This window comes from Scyliorhinus torazame, chromosome 5 (genome assembly GCF_047496885.1).
Source record: "Scyliorhinus torazame isolate Kashiwa2021f chromosome 5, sScyTor2.1, whole genome shotgun sequence".
Classification (NCBI taxonomy): Eukaryota; Metazoa; Chordata; class Chondrichthyes; order Carcharhiniformes; family Scyliorhinidae; genus Scyliorhinus; species Scyliorhinus torazame.
In genome coordinates, this window is record NC_092711.1 from 163,698,916 (window position 1) to 163,710,134 (window position 11,219).

General features: G+C 45.7%; 1 protein-coding gene across 1 annotated transcript; it reads left to right on the forward strand.

Moving 5' to 3' along the window:
- Positions 1-1,562: 1,562 nt before the first annotated feature.
- LOC140420381 (uncharacterized) lies at positions 1,563-11,206 on the forward strand. The gene is made up of 2 exons (XM_072504387.1): positions 1,563-1,793; positions 5,277-11,206. Exon 2 carries the CDS (start codon positions 5,642-5,644, stop codon positions 6,623-6,625), a length of 984 nt encoding a protein of 327 aa, XP_072360488.1. The 5' UTR covers positions 1,563-1,793; positions 5,277-5,641; the 3' UTR covers positions 6,626-11,206.
- Positions 11,207-11,219: the final 13 nt, after the last annotated feature.

Sequence of the window (11,219 nt, forward strand, 5' to 3'; positions counted from 1 at the left end):
AAGGGATTCACTCATATATCCACCCTGCTGAGACACCAGCGAGTTCACTTTTACTGCAACAAACAAACGAGAAGCAACAATGCCTAAACATTATTTTTACAGGGAACGTATCCCTTAAACTATAAATAGAATGTTGCCCTTTTACTTTTCACAAAATCAAACATGGTTACATCGCTGAAGTTGTCACTCAATTCTCCTGGGACCAGCCCAATGTGATTCTTCGTTCCTATGTTTACTTCCATTCTATTCCTTTGCCTGACTGGCAAACCTTCATCCCAGAAGTGTCTTTTGCAGTGATGGTTCTCCTGATGATATTCAGGTCCCGATAAACCAAGTGACTCTTCCAAATAGGGGCTAGGAGCTGGTTTAGCACACTGGGCTAAATAGCTGGCTTTTAAAGCAGACCCACGCTTGCCAGCAGCATGGTTCATTGCCGTACCAGCCTTCCCGAACAGGCGCCGGAATGTGGCGACTTGGGGCTTTTCACAGTAACTTCATTTGAAGCCTACTTCTGACAATAAGTGATTTTCATTTCATTTAATTTCAAATCCTGAAGTGGCGTTAGGTTTTTTTCTGCAAATCTTCATCTAATATCCTGTAAAAGGAATTGACAAACGAAAATTGAGAACAGGCAATTCTAGTTTCCATCCAACACACTCTCCCTCCATTTTCACTCTGCTGTATGTAATATTCATCCTCCTAATTATCTAAAGGTGCTGATTCCGGCTGACTGACAGATCCCTGCTCACTGCTTCCCATCTTGGAGAGGCCTGAAAATCTCCATGCAGACTGCCAGACATAAATGTGTCTATATTACTGAACTCTAAATGTGTGGAAAATACAGACTAGATTCACTTCCTTTCTCTACAGTTGCTGCAAGTTACCAATGACTCCTCAGGCCGGGATCGAACCCAGGTCCAGAATCGAACCCAGGTCCTCAGCACCGTATAGACAGCAGTGCTAACCACTGGGCCACAGTGCTGCCCTATTCAAAACAGAGTTGAGGAAAAACTGCTTCTCCCAAGGGCTGTGAATCTGTGGAATTCACTACCCCAGAGTGCGGTGGAGCTGGGACAGTGAGTAAATTTAGGGAGGAGTTGGACAGATTGTTAATTGGGTCGAAGGGTTCTGAAGAACTCTCAGGACCGGGAAGAAAAGGCCAGGATGAGATCAGCCATGATGGAATGGCAGAGCAGATCAATGGGCCAAATGGCCTAATTCTGCTCCTATACCTTATGAACTTCTGAAAGTGGGAGACATTGATTTGCTCCCAGATGTTGGTAGAAGAGGAAGTTTTAGTCTGAAACCCATTGTTCAACCTCCACATTGTGACATCACAAAGGCCCTCATTCTCTAAATCAGCCAATACGAATCAATCCGCTCCGCGGTGACGTCACTGCATTAGAGCGCACACGCCGGCGCGCAGACACGCGAGCCCAGCCCCCACCCTCTGTTTCCTCGCCCCCAAAACTTCCTCGAGATGGTTTCCAGGCAACCGCCTGACAGTTCCGGCCGTCGGTGGTTTTCCCATCCCCTGACCCGGGATTGCGCATGTCTCAGGGAGTGGGGATGCTGCGCATGCGCATGTGAGCTCTCTTCCGCTGACCTTACCGCTCAGATGCTGACCAATGGGAAAACTTGGAGGACCGGAAAGACTCTGCCCCTCCGCCAATCAGAGCTCCACCATTGTCTCAATGCGGAAGCTGGACATGGAGGTTTTTGCCGAGCAAAGCTGTTGTTCCCCCAACCTTGAATGAGCTTGAGCTGCACAGAGACTCCTGTCTCCAACATCTGTGAGTAAAACACTTTCTTTTCTCCCCCTTTCCATTTCTTTTCTCATTCTCACCTTCAATTGGTCACTTGCAGCAACTGAAGGGAACGGAAGTGAATTCAGGGAGGGTCAGACTCTGGAAAGGTTGGCCCAGGCCTCTCTCTCTCTTAAAGACATTGACATCCTTTGCTCCCTCAGCTTGGCACATTTATTTGTCTGGCTAAAAGGATGGTCTGTTCCTAATGTTCACAATTAAAGGGCTGGTTTCCCCAGGAGATGGCTGACATTTAAGGGGTCAGTAAACAGGCCAAATCAAACCCAGCCAATTACTTCCCTGTCGGAATACTCTCCATCATCAGCATAGTGATGGAAGGAATCATCAAAGGCCCTATTAAGTGGCACTTATTCTGCAATAACCTGCTCCTGGACGCTCAGTTTGGGTTCCGCCAGTGTCACTCAGCTCCTGACCTCATTACAGCCTTGGTTCAAACTTGGACGAAAGAGCTGAATGTCAGAAGTGAGGTGAGAGTGACTCCCCTTGACATCAAGGCAGCATTTGACTGAGTATTGCATCAAGGAGCCCCAGCTAAACTGGAGTCAATGGGAATCAGGGGATAATTCTTCACGGGTTGGAGTCATACCTGGCACAAAGGAAGATGGGTGTGGTGATTGGAGGTCAATCATCTCAGCTCCAGGACTTCACTGCAGGATTTCCTCAGGGCAGTATCAGAGGCCCAACCATCTTCAGCTGCTTCATTAATGATCTCCTTTCCATCATAAGGTGAGAAGTGGTGATGTTTGCGGATGACTGCACAATGTTCAGCACCATTCTCAACTCCTCAGATAATGAAGCAGTCCGTGTCCAAATTTAGTAAGACTTGGACAATATCCAGACTTGGGCTGATAAGTGACAAGTTACATCCGTTGCTACACAAGTGCCAGGCAATGACCATCTCCGACAAGAGAGGATCTAACCACCACCCCTTGACATTCAGTGGCATTCCCATCACTGAAACCCGCACAACCAACATCCTGGGGGTTACCATTGATCAGAAACTGAACTGGACTAGCCATATTAATACTGTGGTTACCATGGCAGATCAAGGGCTGGGAATCTTATGGCGAGTAACACGCCTCCTGATGCCCCAAAGCCTGTCCACCAGACATCTACAAGCACATGTTAGGAGTGTAATGGAATACACTCCACTTTGTTGGATGAGTGCAGCTCCAACAACACGCAAGAAGCTCGAATCTATCCAGGACAAAGCAGCCTGATTGATTGCGCCGCCTTCCGCAAACATTCAAACCTTCCACCACCGACAAGCAGTAGCAGCCATGTATACCATGTCCAAGATATACTGCAGTAACTCATAAAGGTTCCTCAGACAGCACCTTCCAAACCCACAACCATCTAGAAGGACAAGAGCAGCAGATACCTGGGAACCTCACCACCTGGAGGTTTGCTTACAAGTTACACACCACCCTGACTTGGAAATATATTGCCGTTCCTTCACTGTCCCTGGGGCAACATCCTGGAATTCCCTCCAGAACAGCACAGGGGATGTAGGGCAGCATGGTGGAGCAGTGGTTAACGCTGCTGCCTCACGGCGCCGATGTCCCAGGTTCGATCCCGGCTCTGGGACCATGTGTAGTTTGTACACTCTCCCCCGTGTTTGCGTGGGGTTTCGCCCCCACAACCCAAAGATGTGCAGGTAAGGTGGATTGGCCATGCTAAATTGCCCCTTAATTGGAAAAAAATGAATTGGGTAATTCAAATTTATAAAAAACAAATTTAAAAAAAAAAACAGCACAGGGGATGTACCTACACCTCAAGGACTGCAGCAGTTCAAGAAGGCAGCTCACCACTACTTTGGAAGGGCAACTGGGGATGGGCAATAAATGTTGGCCTGACCAGCATTGTCCACATGCCGTAAATTAATTTTTAAAAATTTAATATCGGACAAAGATATGTCTAGTGTTGTTATATGGTACGTATTATATATAGTATTGGTGGTTCTGTAATAAAATACATGTATTATTATTTCTAGTTTTGTAATATAGTACTGTACCTACATTATATATTTCCAGTCATATAGTCATTGCAGCACTGACAGAATCCATTTGGGAACTCAAGTCAATGCTGACTCTCTGTACAGCAATCCATTCAGTCCCATTCCCCCTCGATATCCCTGTTCACCTGCAAGTTTATTTTCTTGAAGTGACCATCCTATTTTATTTTAAATTATGAATCATCTCAATAACTTCCACAACCCTTGTGTGCAGTGAGTTCCCTGTCATGACCACTCCATGACTAAATAAAATTTTTCCTCAAGAATTTCCCCATCTCTAATCAGTAAATGTACTTATATGGAGATTTTCTACTTTTGTACAGGTTTTAGTGAGTTTAGATTTGTTGATCAGCACCTTCAGGAAAATTGGGAGGGAAAGTAAGTGAATACAGTCTGTATATTACACACACTTTCAACAAAAGAACAAAGAACAAAGAAATGTACAGCACAGGAACAGGCCCTTCGGCCCTCCAAGCCCGTGCCGACCATTCTGCCCGACTAAACTACAATCTTCTTCACTTCCTGGGTCCGTATCCCTCTATTCCCATCCTATCCATGTATTTGTCAAGGTGCCCCTTAAATGTCACTATCGTCCCTGCTTCCACCACCTCCTCCGGTAGCGAGTTCCAGGCACCCACTACCCTCTGCGTAAAAAACTTGCCTCGTACATCTACTCTAAACCTTGCCCCTCTCACCTTAAACCTATGCCCCCTAGTAATTGACCCCTCTACCCTGGGGGAAAGCCTCTGACTATCCACTCTGTCTATGCCCCTCATAATTTTGTATACCTCTATCAGGTCTCCCCTCAACCTCCTTCGTTCCAGTGAGAACAAACCGAGTTTATTCAACCGCTCCTCATAGCTAATGCCCTCCATACCAGGCAACATTCTGGTAAATCTCTTCTGCACCCTCTCTAAAGCCTCCACATCCTTCTGGTAGTGTGGCGACCAGAATTGAACACTATACTCCAAGTGTGGCCTAACTAAGGTTCTATACAGCTGCAATATGACTTGCCAATTCTTATACTCAGTGCCCCGGCCAATGAAGGCAAGCATGCCGTATGCCTTCTTGACTACCTTCTCCACCTGTGTTGCCCCTTTCAATGACCTGTGGACCTGTACTCCTAGATCTCTTTGACTTTCATCCAGTAACATAGACATATATCTGTCTGACAGCCTGCATGAAGATTTTCAGGTCTCTGTGTCCAGGACAGGAAGTTTGGATCTGTCAAACAGCCTGAATCAGCACCTTCAGGAGAATTGGGAGGGTGAATATTAGATACAGCAGAGTGAGAATAGAGGGAGAGTGTGTGGGATAGAGATTTAGAGCATTTCAGGGAAAGAGAGAGGAAAGAATGTTCGATATAAACTAGAATTGTCAGTTCTGAGTTTCTATCCTGTACTGACAATGATTACTATTGTAAAATCTGTTTGCAGGAAGTTAGAACGAGAGGAGTTTGAGGCCGATATCTCAAACTAAATATCATGTCAAGAACTGACTGAGTCACTCAATTCTTGGGAACTGAAGATCATCGGCCTTTGAATCTAGAAGGAGAAATGCTTGTCTATTCTGTCTGCTTCAAGATATTTTAAACATCAGTGTGTCTGGAAAAGCACTGAGACACACACACACCCATGTGGGACTATTACAGAGCACTGACTGTGGAAAGAGCTTTAACCAGTGACACAGCCTGAAAAAATACTACACCATTCACAGCAGGGAGAGACTGTATATGTGTTGTGTGTGTGGATGAGGCTTCAACTGATCATCCAACGTGGTGAGACGCAAGATCACCCGGACCATGGAGAAACCATGGAAATGTGAGGATTGTGGGAAGGGATTCAAAGGCCCGAACGAGCTGGAAAGGCATCAATGCAGTCTCACTGGAGAGAAGCCGTTCACCTGCTCTGACTGTGGGAAGGGATTCACTCAGTTATCCAGACTGCAGAGACACCAGAGAGTTCACACTGGAGAGAAGCCTTTCACCTGCTCTCAGTGTGAAAAGAGATTCACTCACATTGGCAACCTGCGGAGACACGAACAAGTTCACACTGGAGAGAAGCCGTTCACCTGCTCTGACTGTGGGAAGGGATTCACTCAGTTATGCAGACTGCAGAGCCACCAGAGAGTTCACACTGGGGAGAGGCCTTTCACCTGCTCTCAGTGTACAAAGGGATTCACTGACATTGGCAACCTGCGGAGACACGAACGAGTTCACACTGGAGAGAGACCGTTCACCTGCTCTCACTGTGAAACGGATTTCATTGATAGTGTCAGGCTGCGGAGACACGAACGAATTCACACTGGAGAGAGGCCTTTCACCTGCTCTCAGTGTGAAAAGGGATTCACTGACATTGGCAGCCTGCGGAAACACGAACGAGTTCACACTGGAGACAGGCCTTTCACCTGCTTTCAGTGTGAAAAGGGATTCATTGATATTGGCAACCTTCGTAGACACGAACGAGTTCACACTGGAGAGAGGCCTTTCATCTGCTCTCAGTGTGAAAAGGGATTCAATGTCATTGGCAACCTGCGGAGACACGAACGAATTCACACCGGGGAGAGGCCATTCATCTGCTCTGTGTGTGATAAGGGATTCATTCAGTTATGCAGATTGCAGAGCCACCAGAGAGTTCACACCGGGGAGAAGCCGTTCATCTGTCCTGTGTGTGATAAGGGATTCACTGAATTATCCAGCCTGCAGAAACACAATGTCACTCACACCAAGAGCAGGCCTTTGAATGCTCTGACTGCAGGAAGGGTTTCAAAAGCTCACAGCTACTGATGTCCCACCAGCGTATTCACTCTGAGGAGAGACCGTTCAGCTGCTCTCATTGCACAAAGAGGTTTAGAACCTCATCCAACCTGATAAAACACGAGCGAGGTCACACCGGGGAGAGCCTGTTCACCTCTCCGACTGTGAAAAGATTAACTCGGTCATCACTTGCTGAGCCAAAATGTCACTCACACCAATGAGAGACCCTTTAAATGCTCCGACTGTGGGAGTGGGTTTAAAAGCTCTCTGGTACTGATGTCCCACCAGCGCATTCACACTGAGGAGAAACTGTTCAGCTGCTCTCTCTGCACAAAGAGGTTTCAAACGTCATCCACATTGCGGAGACACCAGTGAGGTCACACTGGAAAGAAGCCATTCACCTGCTCTCACTGTGGGGAGGGATTCACTCAGTCGTCCAACATGCTGAGACACCAAAGGGTTCACAAGTGATGATGGGTTAAATTCTGCTGTTATTCCTGCTGTTAATCACATCCAGGACTGAAGTGGGTGGAGGGATTTGTCTTCTCATCAACTCCTCCTGCTGCTAGGATGTGGCGATCCTGGCGAACTACTGCTCCCCGGACCTGGAATACCCGACTGTGAAGTGCCGTCCATACTACCTTCCATGGGAATTCTCTTCTGCGATCATCACGGCGGTCTACATCCCACCCCAGGCGGAAGTGAAGAAGGCGCTTGATGAATTGTAACCACTATAAATAACAATGAAGCAGAATACCCGGAGGCCTTGTTCATTGTGGCCGGGGACTTTAACCAGGCCAACCTCGAGTGTATTGCCAAAATTCCACCAATACATCTCCTGTCCCGACAGGGGCCCCAACATCCTTGACCACTGCTACACAAACATCAAGGGCGCCTCTCGATCCGTCCCCTGACTGCACTTCGGAAAATCGGAGCACAAGATGGTGCTCCTTCTCCCGGCATACAAGCAGAAACTGAAGCGGAGAATCCGGTTAAGAAGGTCGTGCAATGCTGGTCCGAGGCAACAGAAGAGCTCCTACACGACTGCTTGGTGTCAGTGGACTGGTCCATATTCAAGAACCCCGCAGCCAACCTAAACAAGTATACCAGCACCGTCACAGACTTCATCAGCAAGTGTGTAGAAGATTGTGTGTCAAAGAAGGTAGTACGTACGTTACCCAACCAGAAACCATGGTTTAATCGGGAGATTCACTCCCTGTGGAAGGGCACGTCTGAGGCATTCAAGACAGGCGACCCTGACCTAATCAAAAGATCTAGGTATGACCTCCGCAAAGGCATCACAGACTCCAAGAGACAACACCAGGACTCCCAAGAGACAATACCAGGCTAAGCTGGAATCACAGATTAACGACATGGACTCTCGTTGGTTGTGGCAAGGCTTAAATAACATAATGGGTGCAAAGTAAAGCCGAGTAGAGTCTTCAGCAGCAGCGCAGCCCTCCCCGACAAACTCTGCGTTCTATGCTTACTTCGAGCAGGAAACCAACAAACCTTGGACACACCCATGCCCACCGTCATAGCCTCCAAAGCCAGATTGGCCTTCTTGAAAGTGAACCCTCGGTAAGCGACAGGTCCTGACGGGATCCCTGCCATGCACTCAGATCCTGCGCGGACCAACTGGCGGGTGTGTTTGCGGACATCCTCAACCTCTCCCGACTCAGTTCCGAGGTTCCCACCTGCTTCAAGAAGACCACCATCATACCGGTGCCAAAGAAGAACCAGGCAACGTGCCTCAATGAATACCGTCCGATGGCCTTGACATCGATCATTATGAAATGCTTAGACCACAGCTGGAGTAATGTGTGCAGTTTTACTCCCCTTACCTTAGGAAAGGTATTGCCACAGAAGAACAGCAACAAAGTTTCACCAGACTTGTTCCAGGTTTGACAGGACTGTCCTATGAAGAGAGATTGGGGATACTAGGTCTTTTTTCTCTAGAGTTTCAAGGAATGAGGGATTTAATTGAAACTTATAAAATCCATAAAGGAATAGACAGAGGAGGTGCAGGCGAGATGTTTCCCTGGGTTGGTGAGTCTGGAACCAGGGGACACAATTTCAAAATAAGGGGGAAGCCACTTAGGACCGGTCTCGGAGGAGACATTTCTTTACTCCGAGGGTTGTGAATCTTTGGAATTCTCGACCCCAGAGGGCTGTGGGAGCTCAGTCGCAGAGTGAGTTTAAAGCAGAGACTCACAGATTTCTAAATCCCAATAACACAAAGGGATATGGGGATAGTGGGGGAAAAGGCATTGAAGTGGTTGACCAGCCATGATCGTATTGAATGGTGGAGCAGGCTCGACGGACTGAATGGCCAACTCCGGCTCCGATGATATAAAGATGGGTAGGAAAGTAAATTGTGAAGAGGACATAAGGAGACTACAAAGGGATATGGATAGGTTAAGTGAGTGGGAAAAGATCTGCCAAATGGAGAATAATGTGGGAATATGTAAATTTGTCCTTGTTGGCCAGAAGTAAAAAAAAAGCTTATTATCTAAATGGTGCGTGATTGCAGAGCTCTGAGATTCAGAGGGATCTGGGTGGCTGAGAGCATGAATCACAAAAGGCGAGTATACAGGAACAGCAAGTAATTAGGAAAGCTAATAGAATGTTATTGTTTATTATGAGGGGAATTGAATACAAAAGTAGGGAGGTTATGCTTCAGTTATACAGGACATTGGTGAGACCACATCTGGAGCACTGTGTACAGTATTGCTCTCATTTAAGGAATGATGTCAATGTGTTGGAAGCAGTTCAGGGAAGGTTTACTGGACTCATACCTGGAATTGGAGGCTGGTCTTATGAGGAATGATTGGACAGGCTGTTTAGGTGACTTGATTGAACCGCATAAATCCTGAGGGGCCTTGACAGGGTGGATGTGGAAAGGATGTTTCCTCTTGTGGGAGGATCTAGAAATTGGAGTCACTTTAAAAGTAATAACTTGCCCATTTAAGGCAGAGGAGAACTTTTTTCTCTGAGGGTTGGGAGTCTTTGGAACTCTCTTCCTCAAAGGGCAGTGGAAGCAGAGTCTTTGAATATTTTGAAGACTGAGTTGAATAGATTCTTGATAATCAAGGGGGTGAAAGATTATTGGGGGGTCGGCGGGAATGTGGAGTTGAGGTTACAATCAGATCAGCCGGGAACTTATTGAATGGTGGAGCAGGCTCGAGGGGCCGAGTGGCCTACTCCTGCTCCTAATTCATATGTTATCACATCCTTTATAATAGATTGTCGCATTTTCCCTCCTGTTGATGTCAGGCTAATGGGTCTGTGGTTCCCTGTTTTTTCTCTCCCTCCTTAAATATTGGGGTTACATTTACCACCTTCCAATCTGCAGGAACCATTTCAGAATCTATAGAATTGTGAAAGATGATCACCAATGTATCCACTATCTCTCCAGCCGCCTCTTTCAACACTCTGGGATGTAGAGCATCAGCTTTTGGGGATTTATTAACTTTCAACCACATTAATTTCTCCAGTACTACTTTTTCACTAATTCTAATCTCTTTCAGTTCCTCGTGCTCACTAGTCCCTTGGGGGTCTCATATTTTTGGGACAATTTCTGTATCTTCCACCATGAAGACAGACACACATTGTTTAGTTTCTGTGTCATTTCCTCATTCCCCATTATAAACTCTCCTGTCTCTGCCTGGAATGGACCCACATTGGTCTTTGCTAATCTTTCCCTTTTCACATTCCTATTGGAGCTTTTCCAGTTCTCCCCAGTTTGCTCTCTCATTCTATTTACTCATTATGAGTTTCTTGATCCTCCTTTGCTGAATTCTCAAACAAGTTTCCAATCCTCAGGGTTGCACTTATTTTGGCAACTATATGAGTGATCAGATCTATTTTATCTTCAAAAATGAGACCAAGATCTGGTTGATTGGAGGTGTCCAAAAATACAACTTTATTGCTAATTATCCACCTTGATTCTCTTGCATAAAAATAAATCAAAATGCAGATCAAATAATACATCAAAACATAATAAAGAGAGTTAAACAAAAACATGAGAAAATATTAGGAAATCAATAGATGGTTCATAATTTCATAAAGCATGAATACAGAAGAAACTTTAGTCATGAAACTTTATTCTTAAAGAAATTCTTATCAATGGTCTAACCCCTTATTGGTTTCAAATTCTCAGCTGAGGCTTCCTGATTTATTCAAAAAACTCTCTGCCACTTGGAGCATGATTTGTTATCCAGGCAATGGTCATTACTTAAAATTCATTAATGTCTATCAATTTAATTAAATGTCTACATGTTCCTGCCACATGTACCAATCCTCTGAAGATAAGGTGTTCTGCAATAACCTTGCTTGTTGCTCAGGCTTTGCTACATTTTGTGAATGTTTCTGTTGCTGAGGCTGCGATACTTTTTCACTACTACATGTATTTGTAGAACAATGGTTTATTCATTACGAGGGCTTTTATGCAACTTTTCTTGAAACCGTGTTAGATTCTGACACATCAAGTTGCTATGAAACAATGACTTTGCCTTGTGGATATTCCATTTTCTGTCTGTATGTATACTGAATTTAAGAATTATACTGCATTGATTCTTCAAGGCACCAATAAATCAGTGAAGCAATAAACCTATAATCTATC

Coding starts and splice junctions, on each gene's coding strand:
- LOC140420381 (XM_072504387.1), top strand. CDS start 5,642: ATGGAGAAACCATGGAAATGTGAGGATTGTGGGAAGGGATTCAAAGGC.